Genomic DNA, 23,177 nt, shown 5'->3' with positions numbered 1-23,177 from the left:
ATCACAGTCCCTCAGAGAGAAGCCATCGCAGTCCCTCAGAGAGAAGCCATCGCAGTCCCTCTGAGAGAAGACATCGCAGTCCCTCTCAGAGGAGCCATCGCGGTCCCTCTCAGAGAAGACATCACAGTCCCTCAGAGAGAAGCCATCGCAGTCCCTCAGAGAGAAGCCATCGCAGTCCCTCTGAGAGAAGACATCGCAGTCCCTCTCAGAGGAGCCATCGCGGTCCCTCAGAGGGAAGCCATCACAGTCCCTCTAAGAGAAGCCATCGCGGTCCCGCTCGGAGGAGCCATCGCAGTCCCTCAGAGAGAAGCCATCAAAGTCCCTCTGAGAGAAGACATCACAGTCCCTCTGAGAGAAGCCATCACAGTCCCTCTGAGAGAAGCCATCACAGTCCCTCTGAGAGAAGCCATCACAGTCCCTCTGAGAGAAGCCATCACAGTCCCTCTGAGAGAAGACATCACAGTTCCTTGGAGAGGAGCCGTCACAGTCTCTTGGAGAGGAGCCATCGCAGTCCCTCTGAGAGGAGATCTCACAGGTCCTTTGAGAGGAGCCATCGTAGGATTTCTGAGAGAAGTCACAGTCCCTCAGAGAAGAGCCACCTCAGTCCCTTGGAAAGAAGCCGTTGCAGTCCCTCTGAGAGGAGAGGACACAGTTCCTCTGGGAAAACCTGTCACAGTCCCTCTGAGAGAAGCCATCGCAGTCCCTCCGGGATGAGGCAAGGGAGGACCTCTGAGAGGAGCCATCGCAGTTCCTGTGAGAGAACCCGTCACAGTCCCTCTGAGATGAGGCCAGGGAGGCCCTCTGGGAGGAACCATTGCAGTCCCTCTGAGAGGAGCCGACGCAGTCCCCTTAAGGAGGGACTCAAGTACAGTTTCCCTGGAGAGAGGCCCAGCCATAGTTTGTCTAGAGATTTCAAGAATCAAACAACTCTCCTCGGGACCACACATAAAAATCCCAAAGCAGGGCAAGTGTGGAGGCCTGAAGCTACTCGATGAGGCGAGGTCCGCCCCTATTATTCATTGTCCTAAGTCTTCATCGTGCTGCCCTTTCCAGGCTTCTTTCCTGCTCAGCCACTGCCTCCAATTCCTGCGCCCCCAGCGTGGAAAGGCTTCCATTTCTCTCTGCCGGGGGGGAGGCGGGTGAGAATGGGTCTGTAATTTCTCTAAGATGAATAAAGGGGCAGTAAATGATCTTCCTGTGCATCTGGACTGAGACCACTGGGCGGGTGGATGGGGAAGGCAGGCTGGAGGGACACGAGGAGTTGTGCAAAGATTCGGAATGAGAGCCAGGGGTTTTGAGGCCCAGCCGAGGCTCCAAGCTCCGCCCCTTCACTCCAGACCCCACCCATAGGTTCCCGGGTCCCGCGTCGCGATCCCAGTGGGGCGGGGTCTCAGAGGAATCGGAGGGTGACTCATCACGTGACTCGCTCCGGCCGCAGCCCCCTCGGAAGCTGCTAGGCGGAAGTAGAAGTTCAGAAGAGGGCTAGGCGGAGCCGAGCCCACATCCGGGAGAGGAGAGCGGAAGTGGCGTTGGTCTGGCCGGAGCCCTTGGGTGAAATTGTTAGGCGTGGAGAGGGAGTGATGTCTTCCAGACTCGGTGCTGTACCCGCCGTGAGTTTCATGGTTTGACCGTTATGCTTTAGAGGTAGCGCTGTCGAGCCCGGAACACGCGGTCCCTCGCTTTTGTCCCATGCTGAGTTGGTTTTATCAGAGGCCATCGTAGGCCCCACCCTTCTAGATCAGATCACCTGTCCCCTTTTTCTTTACCCACGTTCTGCTGCCTGTTCCCCACCTCCTTGGATTTAATTCCTCGCCACATTACCATTAGTTTCTATTCCTTTTACATCCCCAATGTCTCTCATATCCGTTGTCTTTTCTTTTGGCCTCCCTTTTAGAGCCTGGGACAGGGCTTTGAGAATGGGGGAAGACGAAGGCTCTGGTATTGTTACCCGCCTTTGCACTGCTGGAAGATAGGACAGCATATTTTTCCTAAAAGGTGTTGCCTTCTTGTGTTTGAGGTGGTTGCCCCGGGAGAACTTCATTTCTTCTGGGCATAGGGGAATTCGTCTTTTTGTGGTCGAGGTTCAGAGGTCCCTAGCACTCACTCGTGTGCTTGTGATTTGCTAGACTTCGGGACCCACAACCTTTAAGCAGCAGAGGAGCACGAGGATCGTGGGAGCTAAGAAGTAAGTGAGGTTTTCTAAGGTCCTTTTATGATTGTGTCACCAGCGCTGACCAGTAGAACTTCTTCCTGTGACGAAAATGTTCTGTATCTGCATTGTCCAGTATCATAGCCACTAACCCGGTGTGGATTTTGAGCAGTTGAAATGTGGCTAGTGCAACTGAGGGACTGAATTTTAAATTTTATTTGCCAAGTGAGTGAGGTTTTTCTAAGGTTCTTTTGTGATTTTGTGGCCAGCGCTGTCCAGTAGAACTTCTTGTGACGAAAATGTTCTGTATCTGCACTGTCTAGTATCATAGCTACTAGCCCCGTACGCCTTTTGAGCGCTTGAAATGTGGCTAGTGCGACTGAGGGATTGAATTTTAAATTTTATTTAATTTTAACTAACGTTAAATAGCCACCTGTAGCTAGTGGCTATCGGATTGGACAGTGTAGGTCTAAGTCTAGTGTGTGGGAGAAAAACCTAGCTTGCAAAAAAAAAGTACAAATTGTAATAAAAATGGAACCAAAGACTCAGTGGTAATTCTGTATTTCTCCAGACATGAAATTCGTGCTCATAAATACATTGATGAACTTGGGATGGATGATAAAAATGGCCGTAAGAAATCCTTGTATTTTTAAACTACTTGTCTGTAAGACTGGTTTATTATTTAGTACACTGAAGGTGCTTAGTTTTTCCATGGTTAATACAAAAGAAAACATTCTTGTTAACTAGACATTAAATGGATTCATTCATTCAGGTGACATTTACTACATGTTTGCTGTGTGCCAGTTCTGTAGTAGGTTAGGAATACAGGCATGAAAAACAACTAGCAGTCTAGAAGGGGAGATAGGCAAGTAGGTCAACACAGTTCATTGTAATAAGTAAGTATTTTTAAGTAGGAATTTAATTTAGCCTTTGAGGAAGGGGAGTGATAGTTTGGAAGGGAAGGATTATCAGAGCAGGTCACTCCTAAGTAGAAACTTGAAAGTTGAGGAATCATACAGTTAGTGAGAAGGAGAAAGGTTTTTCAGAACAGAGAACAGCATGTGAACGTGTGGAAAAAGTTAATGGGATAGTAAGTAGTTCTGTATGTCTGGAATAGAGGATGAGGGATTGCAGGGAGAGCGTTTAGAGAGGTTAGTAGGGGCTAGACCATGTAGGACCTGTTACGGCATGCTAAAGTGTTTGGATTTTATCCTGGAAGAGATAATGAGGGAATGACATAGCCAGATATTGGTCTTAGGCCACTCTGGCAGCATTATGAAGGATGGATTTGGAAGGGTACTGGGAAACTGGTTCAGAGGTTATTATGATAACCTAAGAGATGAATAAAGAACATGTAGCCTATGGTGGGAACAATATACAGGGAATACGTAGGGAACAACGTATAGGGAATGTACAGGTGGTGATGATGAGAAGTGAGTAAGAGAAGGAAGATAGGATGTCTATGGGTTTCTGGCTTTGGCCATCAGGTGAATTTTGGAGTAATTCACAGAACTACGAATTTCTGAATGAGGAGCAACATTTGGAACAAAAACAAATAGGTTTGGACCTCAGATGAAGAGCTGGTCTGAAATACAGAATTGGGAATCATCAGCTATAAAAAATAATTGGAAACATGATGTTTTCTTCCACAAGCTGAGAGTTTTAATGAGCTCTTCTAGTTAAAGTGGTTAGAGCAATGTTTCTCAGTATGTACCTTGGTCACCTAGAGATAATTGTTAAAAAATAAGATTATTAGGCCCCCATCCATTAACCAGATTTGGAATCATTGGGTTTAGGGCGTAGAAATCTTTACTTTTAACTAGCTTCCTAGGAGATTGTGACATTTGAGAGTCAATGGTGAGAAGTGAGACCAGAGAAGAGTAGAGGAGGAAATCATGGAGAACGCTAGCTTTTAAAGATTGGGTAGAATTAAATAAGTTTACAAAGGATACCGAGATGAACTAAAGTACTTTTCTAATGAAATCTAAATATTTGCACATGGAAGAATGAGCTAGGGGCTCTTAAAAATTTTTAGTAGATCAGAAAGGAGTTGAAAATAGGCTAAACTTTTTATGTTTGTGATCAGAAGCTGAGAGTTGCCACACTGGTGGCAACAAATTATAAAATAAATGCAATTATGGTAGTCATTGTATCACAACAAAGCTTTTTCTTGTTATATGTATGGAAAGGGAAGTTTGAGCTTAATCTGTTTTTTTTTTTTTACAAATAATCAAATGTCCTGGGGTTGATGGGTAGATATTGTAAAATACTTGAGAATTGTTTTTGTTGAGTGCTTTAAAAATAAAACATGAGACCTGGAGGAGGGATTCCCTAACCACCTTGATTTAATCTCCAAGAGTTAATTATGATCATATGAACTGTTGCCTTTTCAGTATGCTTATGCTTATTCATAAGAGGGTATATGGGTACTGTATTTCTGAGTCCTGCACTGATAGTAAGAAATTCCTACATGGAGAGTTTCCTAAGAGTTATTACATGGGACTCGGCTCTTAATGGCCTGTTGGTACCATCAAGTCTTTGTTGTTGTTGTTGTTGTTGGAGATGGAGTCTTGCTCTGTCGCCTAGGCTGGAGTGCAGTGGCATGATCTCGGCTCACCACAACCTCCACCTCCTGGGTTCAAGCAATTCTCCTGCCTCAGCCTCCCGAGTAGCTGGGATTACAGGTGCACACCGCTGCGCCCTGCTAAGTTTTTGTGTTTTAGTAGAGGGGGTTTCACAGTGTTGCCCAGGCTGGTCTTGAACTCCTGAGCTCAGGCAGTTCGCCCATCTTGGCCTTCCAAAGTGCTAGGATTACAGGCATGAGCCACTGCGCCTGTCCCATCAAGTGTTTCTAGCATTGTTTGGGATGGTAGATTTTGGCCTTAGAGGCCTGCCAATCCATTAATTTTTAAAAATACCTTTATTGAGGTATAATTAGAGTACAATAGACTGCACATATTTAAAGCGTACACTGTGGTCAGCTTTGACGTATGTCTGTACCCGTGAAACCATTGCCACAATGAAGATAATAAACATTTTCATCTCTCTCAAAAGTTTGTTCATGTCTCTGCCATTTCTTCCTCCACTCCTGTCCACGGGCACCACTGTACAGTGGTTTGCATATTCTAGGATTTTATATAAATGAAGTCACACAGTATGTTCTCATTTTTTTCATGATTTCTTTCACTCAGAATAATGATTTTGAGATGACAAATAGTTTTTATTGCTGGGTAGAATTCCATTATGGATACCATAATTTGTTTAGCCATCTATCTTGATTGACATTTGAGTTATTTTCAGTTTTAGGGTGTCAAACAATAAGGCTGCTGTGAACGTTCATGTACAAGTCTTGTGTGGACAAATGCTTTCATTTCTTTTGATAAATATCTAAGACGGTATTTACCATCCTAGGTTGGTTGATTCATATGGCAGGAGTATGTTTAGCTTTTTAGGAAACTACCTGCTTTCCAAAGTGGTATTATTTTGCATTCCTACCAGCAATGTATGAGTCAGTCTTTTCAATTTTAGCTAATTTAATGGGTGTGTAGTGGTATCTCACTGTGGTTTTAATTCATGGGTTTTTTTTTTTTTTTCTTTTTTTGAGACAGTGTCTCCCTCTGTCACCCAGGCTGGAGTGCAGTGGCCTGATCCTGGCTCACCGAACCCTTTGCCTCCCGGGTTCAACTGATTTTCCTGCCTTAGCCTCCTGAGTAGCTGGGATTACTGGTGGGCATCACCATGCCTGACTAATTTTGGTATTTTTAGTAGAGATGGGATTTCACCATGTTGGCCAGGCTGGTCTCGAACTCCTGACCTTAAGTGTTCTGCCCACCTTGGCCTCCCAAAGTGCTGGGATTACAGGCTTGAGCCACCACACCTGGCCTAATTTGTGGTTTTTAATTCATCATATATGAATAATAATGTTGAGCATCTGTTCGTATTCTTTTTTTTTGATCTTTTATTTTTTTTGCTTCTGTTCATATTCTTTTTTATTTTATTTTTTTTGAGACAGAGTTTCACTTTTGTTGCCCAGGCTGGAGTGCAATGGTGCAATCTCGGCTCACTGCAACCTCCGCCTCCCAGATTCAAGCGATTCTTCTGCCTCACCCTCCGGAGTAGCTGGGATTACAGGCATGCGCCGCCACGCCTGGCTAATTTTATATTTTTAGTAGAGACGGGGTTTCTCCATGTTGGTCAGGCTGGTCTCGAACTCCAAACCTCAGGTGATCTGCCCACCTTTGCCTCCCAAAGTGCTGGGATTAACGGTGTGAGCCACCGCGCCCAGCCTTCATCTGTTCCTATTCTTATTGGCCATTTGTGTGTCTACTTTTGTAAAATGTTTACATTTTTGTCCATTAAAAAAAGTGGGTTATCTTATTGAATTGTGGTATTTAAAAAAATCTGTCCTGAATACAACTCGTTTGTCTGTTATACTTCCTTCCAGTCTGGTTTGTCTTTCATTTTCTTAATGATGTCTTTTGAAGAGCAAAAGGTTTAAATTTATCATTTTTTTCTTACATTTCATGCTTTTATGTATCCTATTTAAGAAACCTTTGCCTCCCTGGAGGTCGTAGCGAGTCAAGGTGGTGCCACTGCACTCCAGCCTGGGTGACAGAGCGAGATTCCGTCTTAAGAAATAATAATAATTAAAAAAAAGAAACTTTTGCCTCCCTAATTGCAGAGATTTTCTGTGGTCTTTTCTCCTAGAAGTTTTATAGGTTTTATATTTAGGTCTGTGACTCATTTAGAGTTAATTTCTGTGAATGTTTTATGGTAAGGGTCAATGTTGACTTTTTTTTCTGTTTGTATACCCAGTTGTTGGAAAGAGTTTTCTTTCCCTACTGAATTGCCTTGGCATCTTTGTCAAACTTCCCTTGGACATGTATATGTGTAGGTCTGTTTCTGGACTCTCCTTATTCTGTTCTACTGATGTTTATTTAGACTCTTGAAATCAGTAAGTCCTCTAACTTTAGTGTTCTTTTTCAAAATTGTTTTGGTTATTCTCAGTTCTTTGCGTTTTTATAAGAAGTATAGAATTGGGTTGCCAATATCTATTAAAAGAAGCTTGCTGAGTATTGATTGGTATTATATTGAATCTATAGATTCCGTTGGGGAAAATTGCTATTTTAACAATATTGAGTTTTCTGATTTATGAACATGCTATATTTTCCCCTTTAAGTCTTCTTAATTACTCTCAGCAATGTGTTGTAGTTTCATTGTTTTTAAAAGTCTGGAACGTCTTTTGTTAGGTTTGTTCCCAGGTATATTATGTTTTTCTGATGTAATTGTAAATGGTGTTATTTTTATAATGTCATTTTCTAGTTGATTGTTGCTGGTATATAAGTATTCAGTTGACTTTGTATGTTATCCTTGTATCCTGATACTTTATAAATTAATTTATTAGTTCTAGTAATTGTTTTGTAGATTCCTTGGGATTTATTTTGTAAACAATCATATAATCTGCAAGTAGGGACAGTTTTGCTTTTTTCCTTTTGATCTTGTTTTAAACCTATTGCAATGGCATTCAGCAGTGAAACTACATGGGCCTGTAGTTTTCACTGTGGGAAGGATTTCATAAATTCAGTTTATTTAATAGATATAGGGCTACTTAGATTTCCAGTTTCTTCTTGTGTCAGTTTTGGTAAGTAGTATTTTTAAAGAAATTTGTTCATTGTAATTTTTCCATTGATTAGCATAAAGTTATTCAAAGTATATTATTACTTAATGTCTACATAATCTGCGATAACCCCTTTTTCATTTCTGATATTGGTTATTTGTAGTGTCTTTTTTTGTAGATCAGTCTAAGTCTAGCTACAGGGTTGTCAATTTTGTGATCATTTCAAAGAACCACATTTCCCCTTTTGTCTGTTTTCTAGTTCATGGGTTTCTCCTCTTACCTTACCTTTTCTTTGGTTTACTTTGCTTTTCCTTTTAAGGTATCTTAAGGTGAAATCTTAAGTCATTGATTTTAGATCTTTTCTAGTATAAGCATTTAAAGCTTTAAGTTTCTTTCTAAGTATTGCTTTAGTTGCATCCTACAAATGTTGATATGCATATTTTTGTTGTTTTTCAGTGCAAAATATTTTCAAATTTCATTTGTGATTTCATTTTGGACCTATGAATTATTTAGAAGTAGATTATTTAATTTGCAGATATTTGGATTTTTTGTGTTTTTTGTTTTTAGATATCTTCCTATTATTGACTCCTAAGTTGATACCAATGTGGTCAGAGAATACACTGTGTAATTCTCATCCTTTTAATAAAAGTTAAAGTTGATGGCCCAGCGTAAGATCTAGCTTAATGAATGCATAATGTGCACTTGAAAAGAATATATATCCTGCAGTTGTTAGATGTAGTGTTGTGTAAATGTTAACTAGAGCAAGGTGGCTAATAGTGCAGTTCAGATCATTTATGTCTTTTACTGAATTTTTGTCTAGTTCTATCAGTTGCTGAAAGGGGGAGGTCTTAAATTTTCTGCTAAGATTGTGGAATTGTCTATTTTTCCCTTTAATTTTGTCAGTTTTCGCTTTGTGTATTTTGAGGCTCTATTATTAGGCACATACAGTGGGTAATTATGCCTTCCCAGTGATTTGACACTTTTGTCATTATGAAGTGTCTCTTTTTATCTCTGGCAGTACTCTTTGTCTTGAAGTCTGTTTTATCTGATATTAAAATAGTCATTCCAGCCTTATGTTTGCTGATTGTATGATACAATGTTTTCATCTGTTTATTTTCGATCTATAGATGTCTTTATATTTTAGAGTGTGCTTCTTGTAGGTAGCATGTAGTAGGGTATCACTTTTTATTTTACTCTGTCATTTGCTGACTTTTAACTGGAGTGTTTAGACTGTAAACATTTAAATTAATTATTGATATGGTTGGATAGGTCTGCCCTTTTATTTTTTGTTCTCTGTTTATCCATTGTTTTTTGTTCCTGTGTTTCTTCTTTTGGATTATTTGAATGCTTAGTGTCTGCCCCTCCTCTTGTTTTTTTAAGAGACAGTGTCTTGCTCTGTTGCCCAGGCTGGAGTTGGTGGCACATTCATTGCTTGCTGGGCTGAAGTGATCCTCCCACCTCAGCCTCCCAAGTAGCTGAGATAACAGAGGTGTGAGCCATCTACCCCGGCCTGTTTACCATTTCTGTTGCTCTTTCTTCATTCTTAAAAATCCAAGTTTCTCTCTGGTATTATTTTTCTTCAGCTGGAATCATTTGTTTTAGCATTTCATATGGAGCAGGTCTGCTTACAATGAATTCTCTTAGTTTTATTTCTGAGGATATTTTCACTGAATATAGAATTCTGAGTTGACAAATTTTTTCTTTCAAAATTTTAAAGATATTTCTTTTTCCTTTTCTTTTTAGAGACAGGGTCTCACTCTGTTGCCAAGGCTGAAGCGCAGTGGTGCAGTCATAGCTCACTGAAGCCTCAAATTCCTCAGCTCAAGGGATCCTCTCACTTTAGCCTCCCAAGTAGCTGGGACTATAGTTGCATGGCACCACACCTGGATAATTGCTTTAAAATTTTTTTATTTTTATTTTTGTGGGTACATAGTAAGGATATATATTTATGTGGTACATGAGATGTTTTGATACAGGCATACAATGTGAAATCACATCATGGGGAATGGGATATCCATCCCCTCAAGCATTTATCCTTTGTGTTATAGACAATCCAATTACACTCTTTTAGTTATTTTAAAATGTACAATTAAGTTCTTAAAATTATTATTATTATTATTATTTTGAGACAGAGTCTCGCTCTGTCACCAGGCTGGAGCACAGTGGCGTATCTTAGCTCACTGCAACCTCCGCCTCCCGGGTTCAAGCATTTCTCCTGCCTCAGCCTCCCGAGTAGCTGGGACTACAGGCGCATGCTACCACGCCCAGCTTTTGTATTTTTAGTAGAGATGGGGTTTCACCATGTTGGCCAGGATGGTCTTGATCTCTTGCCCTTGTGATCTGCCCACCTCGGCCTCCCAAAGTGTCGGGATTACAGGCGCGAGCCACCGCGCCCAGCCTTAAAATTATTTTTTGTAGAGACAAGGTCTTGCTATATTGCCCAGGCTGGTCTTGAACTCATGGGCTCAGTCCCCCTGCCTTGGCCTCCCAAAGTACTGGGATTACAAATGTGAGCCATTACACTGGTTCGATTTTAAAGATACTGTACTGCCTTGTGGCATTCTTGGTTTCTGTTGAGAAACCCATGGTCATTTAAATCATTTCCTGTAATGTAATATGTCACTTTTCTGAAGCTTTCTAGTTTAAAACAAAATCTTTGGCTTTGAATAGTCTTATTTATTTAAACAATTTTTTTGAGACAGAGCCTAACTCCCGTTGCCCAGGCTGGAATGCAGTGGCGCAACCTCTGCTCACTGCAGCCTCATCCTCCTGGGCTCAGGTGATTCTCCCACCTCAGCCTGCTGAGTAGCTGGGACTACAGGTGCACACCACCACACCTGGCTAATTTTTTGTATTTTTAATAGAGGTAGGATTTTGCCATGTTGCCCAGGCTGTTCTTGAATTCCTGGGCTCAAGGGATCTGCCTGCCTCAGCCTCCTAAAGTGCTGGGATTACAGGCTTGAGCCATTGCACCCAGCTTAGTTTTTTTTTTTTTTTTAATTTTTAATTTTTTTTTTTGAGATGGAGTCTCGCTCTGTAGCCCAGGGCAGCTGGAGTGCAGTGGCATGATCTCGGCTCACTGCATCCTCCACCTCCCAGGTTCAAGTGATTCTCCTGTCTCAGCCTCCCAAGTAGCTGGGACTACAGGCACCCGCTACCACACCCAGCTAATTTCTGTATTTTAGTAGAGGTGGGGTTTCACCATATTGGCCAGGCTGGTCTCCAACTCCTGACCTCAAGTGATCTGCCTGCCTTGGCCTCCCAAAGTGCTGGGATTACAGGTGTGAGCCACCATGCCTGGCCTAGTTTATTTTTTATTGAGGTAAAGTATACCCATATAATTTACCATGTTTACCTTTTTTTTTTTTTTTTTTTTTTGAGACAGAGTTTCACTCTTGTTGCCCAGGCTGGAGTGCAAATGGCGCGATCTTGGCTCACCACAACCTCTGCCTCCCAGGTGCAAGCGATTCTTCTGCTTCAGCCTACTGAGTAGCTGGGATTACAGGCATGTGCCACCATGCCCAGCTAATTTTGTATTTTTGGTAGAGACGGGGTTTCTCCATGTTGGTCAAGCTGGTCGTGAACTCCTGACCTCGGGTGATCCACCTGCCTCAGCCTCCCAAAGTGCTGGGATTACAGGCGTGAGCCACCACGCCTGGCTGATACATTTATATTCTTTTTCTTTTTTTCCTCTCTTCACTCCCTCATGTCTCCCCTCCCCTTCCTGGCTGAATAGTTTCATTAAGATGTGTCTTGGTTGGGTACCGTGGCTCATGCCTGTAATCCCAGCAGTTTGGGAGGCTGAGGTAGGAAGATTGCTTGAGCCCAGGAGTTTGATACCAGCCTGGACAACAAAGTGAGACCCTGTCTCTACACACACACACACACACAAAAGAATGAGCTGGGTACTGTGGCACACACTTGTGGTCTCAGCTACTCAGGAGGCTGAGGTGGGAGGATTGTTTAAGCCTGGGAGGTGGAGGCTGTGCTTGAGCCACTACACTCCAGCCTGAGTGACAGAGTGAGACCCTGTCTCAAAAAAAAAAAAAAAAAAAAAGTGCTTTGGACCAGCCTGGGCAACATAGCAAGACCCTGTCTCTATGAAAAAACACAAAAATTTAGTGGGTATGATGGTGTGCACCTGTGGTTCCAGCTACTCGGGTATGGTGAGGTGAGAGGATCACTTGAGCCAGAGAGGTCCAAGCTGCAGTGAGCCATGTGCCACTGCACTCTGGCCTGGAGAACAGAACAAGACTGTGTTTCAAAACAGAACAAAAAGATGTATCTTGGTATGTTTTTCTTTGAGTTATCGTATTTGGTGTTTGTTGAGCTCCTTGAATCTGTAAATTTATATCTGACCAAATGTGGGGGATTTTCCACCTTTTTTTTTTAAATGTATTTTTCTGCCTTAGTATCTTTCTTTCTTTCTTTTTTTTTTTTTTTTCCATTTAACCCTGAGTTGACACAGCACATGTTTCAGAGAGCACGGGGTTGGGGGTAAGGTTATAGATTAACAGCATCCCAAGGCAGAAGAATTTTTCTTAGTACAGAACAAAATGGAGTCTCCTATGTCTAATTCTTTCTACACAGACACAGTAACAATCTGATCTCTCTTTCTTTTCTCCACATTTCCCCCTTTTCTTTTCGACAAAACTGCCATCATCATCATGGCCCATTCTCAATGGTCACTGTCTCTTCGGAGCTGTTGGGTACACCTGCAGAAAGGCTGTCACTTCACACTTGGAAGATTGCACAGCGGCCAGTCAGAGGCGCTCCTCACTTCCCAGACGGGGTGGCGGCCGGGCAGAGGCGCTCCTCACATCCCAGATGGGGCGGCCGGGCAGAGGCACTCCTCACCTCCTGGACGGGGCGGCCGGGCAGAGGCTCTCCTCACATCCCAGACGGGGTGGTGGCCGGGTAGAGGCGCTCCTCAGTTCGCAGATGGGGTGGCAGCCGGGCAGAGGTGCTCCTCACCTCCTAAACGGGGTGGCGGCCGGGCGGAGGCGCTCCTCACCTCCCAGAAGGGGTGGCGGCTGGGCAGAGACGCTCCTCACCTCCCAGACGGGGTGGCGGCCGGGCAGAGGTGCTCCTCACCTCCCAGACGGGGCGGCCGGGCAGAGGCGCTCCTCACTTCCCAGACGGGGCGGCCGGGCAGAGGTGCTGGTCACATCCCAGATGATGGGCGGCCAGGCAGAGATGCTTCTCACTTCCTAGATGGGGTGGCGGCCGGGCAGAGGCGCTCCTCACTTCCCAGACGGGGCCGCCGGGCAGAGGGTCTCCTCCCATCCCAGATGATGGGCAGCCAGGCAGAGACGCTCCTCACTTCCTAGATGGGGTGGCGGCCGGGCAGAGGCTGTAATCTTAGCACTTTGGGAGGCCAAGGCAGGCAGCTGGGAGGTGGAGGTTGTAGCGAGCCGAGATCACGCCACTGCATTCCAGCCTGGGCAACATTGAGCATTGAGTGAGCGAGACTCCGTCTGCAATCCCAGCACCTCGGAAGGTGGAGGCGAGCAGATCACTCGAGGTCAGGAGCTGGAGACCAGCCCGGTCAACACGGCGAAACCCCGTCTCCACCAAAAATACAAAAACCAGTCAGGCGTGGCGGCGCGTGCCTGCAATCCCAGGCATTGTGCAGGCCGAGGCAGGAGAATCAGGGGAGCCCGAGGTAGGGAGATTGTAGCGAGGTGAGATCACGGCAGTACGGTCCAGCCTTGGCAACAGAGGGAGACCGAAGAAGGGAGAGGGAGGAGAGCGGGGAGAGGGAGAGGGAGAGTGAGAGCTGCATTAGTATCTTTCGCCTCTCCCTCTGGGATTACAACTATGCTTAAGTTAAAACTTTGGTATTAGGGTTTTGTTGAATGTTTTTCAATCTTTTTTTCTCTTTGTTCTTCAGACTGGTTTTTTTTTCTTTTCTTTTCTTTTTTTTTTTTTTTTTGAGATGGAGTCTCGCATTGTCACCCAGGCTGGAGTGCAGTGGTGCGATCTCTGCTCACTGCAGCGATGTGATCTCTGCTCATTGCAGCCTCCGCCTCCCAGGTTCAAGCGATTCTCCTGCCTCAGCCTGCCGAGTAGCTGAGATTACAGGCACCCACCACCAGGCCTGGCTAATTCTTTTGTATTTTTAGTAGAGACAGGGTTTCACTATGCTGATCAGGCTGGTCTCGAACTCCTGACCTTGTGATCCGCCTGCCTCGGCCTCCCAAAGTGCTGGATTACAGGCGTGAGCCACTGTGCCCGGTGGAGACTGGGTCATTTCTATTGAACGGTCTTCAAGTTCACAGACTCTTTCCTCTGTCATCTCCATTCTATTACTGAACCTATCTGATGAGTTTTTATTTCAGATGTTGTATTTTTCAGTTCTAAGATTTCATTTGGTTCTTTTTTATGGTTTCTTTTTCTGCTGATGATTCCCACCTTTTCCTTCATTTCTTGTGTGTTTTCTTTATAAGAAAGTATTTTTTTTTTGTTGAGAGTATTTGATAGTCCCAAAATCTGGATCACCTTGTGGCTGGCATGTTTTGGTCATTTGTTCCTTTGAAAATTGCTCACATTTTCCTGGTTCTTTATGTGTTGCATAATTTTGGAATTTATCCTCATCATTGTGAATACTTTTTGTGTAGATTTTGGGTCCTATTATAATTCTTCTGGGGAATGTTGCCGTTTCTGTTTTAGCAGGCCACCCTGCTTCAGGTTCAGGCCAAAACTTCTGGCTTGCTTTTGGAGGCATTGGTTAAAATCTCGGTTCTGTTCTTTATGTCTTTGCTATGTTGATTTGAGCTGTCCCAAACATGAATAGCTTAGGGGCTGGTCTGAGACTTCTGCAGGTGTTTCCAATCTTATTTCAGTTCTCCAAGCTTTTGCTGCTTTGGTTTGGGTCACATTAGAGTTCAAATCTCATTTTGGTTTTCAAAGTCTTTGCTAGGCTGGTACGTATGGGTATATGCCACACATTCATGGCTAAGGTTAAGTTGTGACTTGTTTGGATTCATACATTGAATTAAGAGATTCTTTTTTTTGCCTGTTTTCTCTCTAGCATTCCTCCCACCCCCAGTCCCCCAACTCTGGTCCACAGGGACCTTTTTTCCTGATTTACCTGGTAAGAAAGAAGGGAGTTTCTAGAATTAAAGCTGCCTATGCTGCTCTGCAAGTGGGGTTCATCCTCATTGCAAATTCTTACTTGAGGGAAAAAGACAGAATTGGAAAACTCACCCCATTTGGGGCACTTCTCCCAACTTTGACTCCCCTGCATAATTTACTTGTTTTTGTTTGTTTTACAGAGTCCAGTGAGCAGGAGGGGTGGGCCTTAGTGGGCTTAGCTGCCCCTCCAGAGCCAGGACTTCTGTGTATTAAATTTGTGTTATTGGACCTCATGTGTGGAGAGCCGAAACTCATTCTTCCCTGTTTGTAACATACTGACATAACCAGTCTCTGTTATGTTTACTCATCCCCATTTCCATCCCCTCCCTCCTAGAGGAAACTGTATAAACGAGTGTGATGTTTGCACTTAAATATTTATGACTCCTTTAAAAAATAAGCTTTAAAATAAGCTGCTTTATGTGTGGATTTGTTTTTAGCTTGCTGAACTGACATTGTGCTAGAGATACTGTTTTGTTTCTTTTTTCATTCAACAATATACTTTTTAGTTATGGTCGTGTCTCTATGTGTAGAATTAGTTTATTGCTTCTAACAGCAGCACAGTATTCCATAGTAGGCATCTATCACATTTTGCAAGGATGGTCACTGTGTTACTTCCAACTCCCTGATGTCATAAGCAAACCTCTCTATGTGTAATTCTTATTAGCTCTACATCTAAAGTGTTATCTTGAATCTGCCAATTCAAGTTAACTTTTTTCCTTTTGTTTACTCTTTCTCCCATGGGCTGTCTCCATAGAGCAGCCAGAAGGATCTTTCTGAACCATAAATCTAAAGTAGGCCTCACAGGTATTTAGCTGGAAAAGGGAGGTTCTAGGAGTCCATTGACCACTCTTGGAGAACTGCTGCTCTGCTGCATCTTGAACCACCTAGAAGAATGTCTGATGCTTTGTAGTTACAGAGTAATGTTTTTTAGCTGTCATACTGACTGGTCTTAGATTTTGGAATCTGGATTCAGCTGTATACCAGAAATCTCTGGCCGGGTTAATTCATGCAAGATAGCATCCATCCTTTAGCTGTGGAAGCTAAGTATCATGTTGCCTAAATAAAATAGGGCATCAGGTTTTAGGGAGAATGCTGAGGGAGAAGGAAGATGAGTCAGATTAGGGCCCACAGACTATTCCTTTCCCTTAGAGATACCCTTTAGTTGCCATCCCTCTGTCAGAGAAAGAGAGAGGCTGGGACATACCAGGTTACAAATCCAGGGAGTCTTCTGAAGGGTCATAGAACACCTTTATTGCTTTGCCTACTTTGTTTTATTAGATGAATCTAGGAAGGAATGTCTACTTGGGCTGCAAAGTGATCATTTATGTGTACTGCTTACTCTTATTACAATGAAGTGTGATAATAATTGTACATGTTGTGTTAGATCAACTATTGTTATTGTTAGGTGATTACAACTTACATTCTGTTTTTATAGCAGGCTTCTTAGTTTTCTGCAGAGGTAACCAACTTGGTTATAATATAAAAGAATGTATAGAAATTTTGCTCCAGACCTTCCTTTGTGGTATATATTTTTATGTTGTATTAGTAGCAGGACCCAGTGCTCCATAAAGGATAATAGTTTCCAGTACACTATCCCTCATGATGACTCCTTAAGTGGTTCATCGTCTGCATCTTCGTGTGAACCAGTGAGTGATTTTCCAGCATCTTTCCGAAAATCTACCTACTGGATGAAGATGAGAAGAATCAAGCCAGCTGCTACTTCGCATGTCGAAGGTATCAATATCAGTGTCTTATTCTGAAGACGGGCCACTTCCTAAAGTTATAGTTTGAGATTGTTATAAATACCTCTTAAAAGTATTAAATGGCGGCTGGGCGTGGTGGCTCACGCCTGTAATCCCAGCACTTTGGGAGGTCGAGGCGGGCGGATCACAAGGTCAGGAGATCGAGACCATCCTGGCTAACATGGTGAAACCCCGTCTCTACTAAAAATACAAAAAATTAGCGGGGCCTGGTGGTGGGCGCCTGTAGTCCCAGCTACTCAGGAGGCTGAGGCAGGAGAATGGCGTGAACCTGGGAGGCAGAGGTTGCACTGAGCAGAGATCGCACCATTGCACTCTAGCCTGGGCGAAAGAGTGAGACTCCGTCTCAAAAAAAAAAAAAAGAGTATGAAATGCCACATATTTGTTTCTCATTAGTGATTTAAAAAAATTTAAGGTGTTAGGCAATTGCATCCTGTCCCATTAGCTTCATGAACTGCTATGTGATAGAGTGAAATTCTGCTAATCTTACTCCTCTAGATTATATTTAGCATTTGATTTTCCTCTTTGTAGTATTTGAATTCCCCTTTTCTTCTTCTTCTTTTTGTTTTTTGAGACGGAGTTTCACTCTTCTTGCCCAGACTAGAGTGCAATGACTCGAGCTCAGGCTCACCGCACCCTCCGTCTCCTGGGTTCAAGCAATTCTCCTGCCTCAGCTTGTAATGCCAGCTGAGTAGCTGGGATTACAGGCATGTGCCACCACACCTGGCTAATTTTGTATTTTTAGCAGAGACGGGGTTTCTCCATGTTGGTCAGGCTGGTCTTGAACTCCTGACCTCAGGTAATCCGCCCACTTTGGCCAAAGTCTGTAATCTCAAAGTGCTGGGATTACAGACGTGAGTCACCATGGCTGGCCCCCCTTTTCTTCTAGTGTGATCCTCTGTTGATGATTTAGGGGCTGGTGTAAGGATTATTCAGGGGAGAATATTCTGGATCGTCACAATCTCAAGGGTCCTTGGTGGCTAGCCCTCTATCTTGAGCAATTCTTATCCTCTTGTTAGCCTCAAGTCAAGATTAAGCAAAACACATTGCTTGAATGCCCTTATTGTTCATAAGGAACTATGGATGATTTGGGATAGATAACAATATAAAAAGAAAGGGAGAGTGGGTCAGTTAATGAGAAGTTACACCAACTTCTCTAAAAATGTCACAGACATTTCTCTGAGGCCTGTGTTCACTGATGATCTTTCCTTTTGATGGTCTTGTGAATGATGTTTTGAAGACAGGCCTAGATGTTCATTTACAAAGTGTGCTGAGTTTTTGTTTTGTTTTTGTATGGTACTTCAGGGTCAGGTGGAGTATCAGCCAAGGGGAAAAGGAAACCCAGGCAGGAAGAAGATGAAGACTATCGAGAATTTCCTCAGAAGAAGCATAAGCTTTATGGTAAGGCAGTAACTTTGCTACTTCTTTTTCCTTGGGTGACTGAGCTTTATTCTTTGAGGGTAAAGGAAAGAGAAGCCTTAGTTTGAGCCCTTCAGTGACCTCTGAGCCCTTTGAATTGTTTGGGAGGGAATGGCCTCCATCCTGCCTCATTATACCCTTTCATTCTGTCCTGACTTAGGCAGTCAGTCGGTTGAGGGACTGGGAAATAGGGTGTTGAAGAGGAGGAGAGGGAAGAGATTTTGGTATTAGCAAGGGTGACATGCTGGGCTTCAAGTTTCTGTCTTATGTCAGGGAGGAAGCAACGGCCTAAAACTCAGCCCAATCCCAAATCCCAGGCCCGTCGTATTCGGAAGGAACCACCAGTTTATGCAGCAGGTATGTTTTCTTTTGGAAGTTTTGTGGGATGTAGTTCTCACACTCTGATTTGTTGTTGGTGTTGTCTGTGAAGGAATGAGGTACTAAAGCATTTCTTTAAGGAGGCAGTTACTAAGGGCTCTAGTTTGGAGTCAGACAGACCTTTGCTCAAGTTTTGGCTCTACATTAACTTTGTGACCTGCCTCAATTTATTTAACTTCCTCTTGCCTCAGTTTCCCTGTCTATGAATAGGGGTAATAAAGGCAGTTAGGATTATTTTGAAAATTAAATGGATAAAAACATTTAGCATAGTCTCAGGCACATAAGAATCACTCAGCAGACAGGCTGTGACATTTCTCAGTATCCTATTGTTACATCCTGTGGTGAAAAATGTTGCTGCCTAATTCTTGAAGCAACTGGGCTTTGGAGCCGTTCTCAGGTGGTTTTTTTTCATGGCGAAATGAGTAGGAGTTTTCAGAAACTCTTCACTGTCTAAAAAATACTACTTTTAGAAGTTATACCCAGCAAGAGCCTCTTCATTGCAGTCTACCAGGAAAAGGAAAAACCATTTTATGATACTTTTCCTAAATCGTGGGATTATGCTTTTTGTTTCTGGAGAATACTGCAGATTACAAAGTGTTTCTTTCTCTCCTTTGTAGGCAGTTTGGAGGAGCAATGGTACTTAGAAATCGTTGATAAAGGCAGTGTCTCCTGCCCTACCTGCCAGGCAGTGGGGAGGAAGACCATAGAGGGTTTAAAGAAACACATGGAAAACTGCAAGCAGGTTAGATATTTTGGCGTTTCATAACTGTTACGATATTTTTACCCAAACTTTAGACTTCTTTTGCTATGTTGGATATGCTGGTTATAATGGATGAAAAGCAGCATTGTATAATAAAGGAAACATAGGCTTTGGATCTGACAGAGTTAGGTTTGAATCTTCTCTTAGCCACATACTAGTGTGGCATTTAGCTTTTTATATGTAGACCTCAGTTTCATTTGTAAAATAGAGAAAAAATAATAAATACAAAATAATAAAAACCTTATGTAGTCCATGAGAGGATAAGAAAGAAGTAACACAGGGCTAAGTGCCTAGCCCATTACTTGGCAAATATTTGGTTAATGGTAATTCTTATTATTTTAAAAGTGAATTGCCTTTATTTTGCCCTTGAAGACATGACACTGAGTTTCTGGGATTTTGAGATTTATTGACTATTGAGCTTGAGAAATAAAGGAGACATAGATGAAAGCATTTGAGTAGGACTTCGTGACATTCTGTTTCTCTGTGGAACAACCTGGCACTGAGCAGTATTTTTCCTTCTAGGAAATGTTTACTTGTCATCATTGTGGGAAACAACTTCGTTCACTGGCAGGGATGAAGTATCATGTCATGGCAAATCATAATAGTTTGGTAAGAGTGTCTTCCGTCTTTTGTGAGTGTTTGGATGTCTTTTTTTTTTTGAGATGGAGTCTCACTCTGTTGCCCAGGCTGGAGTGCAGTGGCACGATCTCGGCTTACTGCGGCCTCCACCTCCTGGTTCAAGCGATTCTCGTGTCTCAGCCTCTTGAGTGGTTAGGACTACAGGCGTGCGCCACTGCGCCTGGCTAATTTTTTTTGTTTTGTTTTGTTTTGTTTTTTGAGACGGAGTTTCGCTCTTGTTGCCCAGGCTGGAGTGCAGCAGTGCAAACTTGGCTCACCGCAACCTCCGCCTCCTGGGTTCAAGCGATTGTCCTGCCTCAGCCTCCCGAGTAGGTGGGATTACAGGCATGCACCACCACACCTGGCTGATTTTGTATTTTTAGTAGAGATGGCGGTTTCTCCATGTTGGTCAGGCTGGTCTCGATCTCCCAACCTCAGGTGATCTGCCCGTCTTGGCCTCCTAAAGTGCTGGGATTATAGGCGTGAGCCATCGCGCCCAGAAATTTTTTGTATTTTTAGTAGAGACTGAGTTTCACCATGTTGGCCAGGCTGGTCTTGAACTCCTGACCTCAGGTGATCCGCCCTCCTTGGCCTGCCGAAGTGCTGGGATTACAGGCGTGAGCCACCGCGCCCGGCCTGGATGTCTTTTACTTATGTGAGTGTAGATATCTCAGTGCAGATGGCTTTGGGTTAGCAAGAAGACCGTTTTGATAAAAGAGTTATGCACAATGAAACCTTTGCAGTGAATCCATAAATATTTGTGTGTTTAGGTTAGCTCCAAAGGTTCATATCCTGGGAGGCAGAGGCTCAGAACTCTTATTTCCATTATATTCACTTCCTTTGTCCAGGAGAAGATGGAGAACACCAGGAGTCAGAAAACTTGGGCTTCATTGGCACCAGCTTAGCTGCCAGTCCAATCCTTGATTCTCCTCTGATATTTTTTTTCCCTGTGTCTATCTTTTCCATGAATCATCTTCTTGTTTACTTCTCTTGATTTCTAGCCCATTTTGAAAGCCGGAGATGAAATAGATGAGCCAAGTGAGAGGGAAAGGCTCCGAACAGTTCTAAAGAGACTGGGAAAGCTCAGGTGCATGCGTGAGGTAAGGGCCCAAGGACAGCAATTCCTTCTGCCTGAATTCTCAGGTCAATGTCTTTCGTTCTTCTTTCCATTTCTTCTCTTCCTCATTGTAGACTTCCTAGTTCTGTACTATCTTGGTCTCTTGAATCATTAATAGTTGTTTATTTTCTTCCTCATTTCCAAAAATTTATTTTTCTCCCCCTTCCCTTTGTTTGATGGGGTTTCCTTACCATCCTTTTTTTAATGTGATGAAGAGGATCCCAGTGACCCTTCACTGTGCTGGACTTTGGTATATATTGCTGGGTATTTGATATTGGGATGGGGTTGGATCACAGACCAAGGAGAAAGCTCTGACATAGAGTAGATGCACAGTTACAGTTTATCAAGGGCTGACTAAGCTGATTGAAAATTATGCTTGATCAGAGTAAGATGGCCAGAGACAAGGAAGGGTTGTGCTGATGGGAGATGTTGGAGAGGGTCTACTGAAATCAGAGGGTCTGTTTGTATTTTGTGGTGGTGAATGCTTTATGGCTGTTTAGAAATTTAGGGATCATGTCAAAAGATGTAAGATTATAGTTTAGGCTTCTCTCCTGTGTTCAGAGTTGCTCCAGTAGCTTCACCAGCATCATGGGATATCTTTACCATGTCAGAAAATGTGGCAAAGGGGCTGCAGAGCTGGAAAAGATGACCCTGAAATGTCACCACTGTGGAAAACCATATAGGTCGAAGGCTGGACTTGCGTATCACCTGAGGTCAGAGCATGGGCCTGTGAGTACTGATTCCTTTCTATACCCTGTGTGGGGATGTATTTCGTGGTGAGTCCTTACCCCTCTATCTTCCCATATGTGTTTGGTTCCTCATTTGTATCCTCTTTTAATCTCTGAATGCTTGTGTGTTGTCTCTTCTTTATTCGTTCTTTGTCCTTATTTCTGCCTTTTTAACATTATTAGGTTAGATAAATCAAAATTCAAAGTATAGTCCAGGCAGAAGTAAACTCATTATTATATATTTTATATCTTATATATTTTTATATAGTGTGTGTGTGTGTGTATATATATATATATATATATATTTTTTTTTTCTTCAAGAGACAAGATCTTGCTGTCTCAGGCTGGAGTGCAGTGGTGGGATCATAGCTCACTGCAGCCTCGAACTCTTGGGCTCAAGCCATCTTCTTGCCTCAGGCTCCTAAGTAGCCAGGACTACAGGCTTGCGTCACATGCCCAGCTAATTCTTTGTTTTTAATTTTTTGTAGAGACGGGGGTCTCATTATGTAGCACAGGCCAGTCTCAAACTCCTGGTCTCAAGTGATCCTCTTACCTTGACCTCCCAAAGTGCTGGGATTATAGGTGCGAGCCACCCTGCTCAGCCCATTATTTAATTAATTAATTTATTTATTAATTTATGTATTTGTATATTTTTGAGACAGACTTTCCCTCTGTTACCCAGGCTGGAGTGCTGTAGAGCAATCTTGGCTCACTGTGACCTCCGCCTCCTGGGTTCAAGCAATTCTCCTACTTCAGATTCCCGAGTAGCTGGGATTACAGGTGCGTGCCACCACGCCCAGCTAATTTTTGTATTTTTATTAGAGACGGGGTTTCACCATGTTGGCCAGGCTGGTCTCGAACTCCCGATCTCAGGTGATCTGCCCACCTCGGCCTCCCAAAGTGCTGGGATTATAGGCGTGAGCCACTGTGCCCAGCCCCATTGTTATACTTTTAAAACTAAAGGCATTCCCCCATAGCTAGAGCTTTTATGGGCATCTGTCCAGCTGGTTCCTCTTTCATGTTTTTGGTTTAAATTTTTTTTTTCTCATTACATTTCCAAGGTTTCCCACCCTGTGGTTTCTTTTTTTTTTAGAGTCATTTGTTAAGATACAATTTACACATGGTAATGTTTACCATTTTAGTGCATAATTATAAGAATTTTGACACATGTATACAGTCATGTAACCACTGTCACACTCAACACATAGACTAGGCGGGGTGCCTTAGCTCACACCTGTAATCCCAGCACTTTGGGAAGCTGAGGTGGGTGGATTGCCTGAGTCCAGGAGTTTGAGACTAGGTTGGGCTACATAGTGAGACCCTGTCTCTACAAAAAATGAAAAAATAAGCCAGGCATGGTGGTGTACACCTGTAGTCCCAAGTACTTGGGAAACTGAGGTGGGAGGATCACTTGAGCCCAGAAGGTTGAGGCTGCAGAGCTGTGATCATACCACTGCATTCCAGCCTGGGTGACAGAGTGAGACTCTGTCTCAA

The 23,177-nt window shown here is 43.3% G+C and overlaps 2 protein-coding genes across 3 annotated transcripts in view; both read left to right on the top strand.

The window, feature by feature from the left end:
* The window catches only part of SPATA31H1 (SPATA31 subfamily H member 1), a 42,439-nt gene extending 41,229 nt beyond the window's left edge, over positions 1 to 1,210 (top strand). Inside the window, exon 6 of the mRNA XM_055108122.2 lies at positions 16 to 1,210. Coding sequence (XP_054964097.1) covers positions 16 to 995 — 980 coding nt within the window. The 3' untranslated portion in view covers positions 996 to 1,210. The remainder of the gene's footprint in view (positions 1 to 15) is intronic.
* Positions 1,211 to 1,487: 277 nt separating this feature from the next.
* ZNF512 (zinc finger protein 512) overlaps positions 1,488 to 23,177 on the top strand; it is a 39,978-nt gene continuing 18,288 nt past the window's right edge. The window contains exons 1-9 of one of the 2 annotated variants that reach the window (XM_008952485.5): positions 1,488 to 1,610; positions 2,127 to 2,185; positions 16,453 to 16,637; positions 17,969 to 18,064; positions 18,356 to 18,439; positions 19,078 to 19,202; positions 19,743 to 19,829; positions 20,840 to 20,938; positions 21,517 to 21,684. In XM_008952485.5, the coding sequence (XP_008950733.1) occupies positions 1,581 to 1,610; positions 2,127 to 2,185; positions 16,453 to 16,637; positions 17,969 to 18,064; positions 18,356 to 18,439; positions 19,078 to 19,202; positions 19,743 to 19,829; positions 20,840 to 20,938; positions 21,517 to 21,684 (933 nt within the window). In that variant the 5' untranslated portion in view covers positions 1,488 to 1,580. Of the gene's footprint in view, positions 1,611 to 2,126; positions 2,186 to 16,449; positions 16,638 to 17,968; positions 18,065 to 18,355; positions 18,440 to 19,077; positions 19,203 to 19,742; positions 19,830 to 20,839; positions 20,939 to 21,516; positions 21,685 to 23,177 lie in introns of both variants that reach the window. The other variant, XM_003827118.6, reaches the window with a different exon arrangement.

Source organism: Pan paniscus, chromosome 12, assembly GCF_029289425.2.
Source record: "Pan paniscus chromosome 12, NHGRI_mPanPan1-v2.0_pri, whole genome shotgun sequence".
Taxonomy (NCBI): Eukaryota; Metazoa; Chordata; class Mammalia; order Primates; family Hominidae; genus Pan; species Pan paniscus.
Note: the sequence above shows the minus strand (reverse complement) of the source record. Positions and strands in the feature narration are given on the sequence as shown.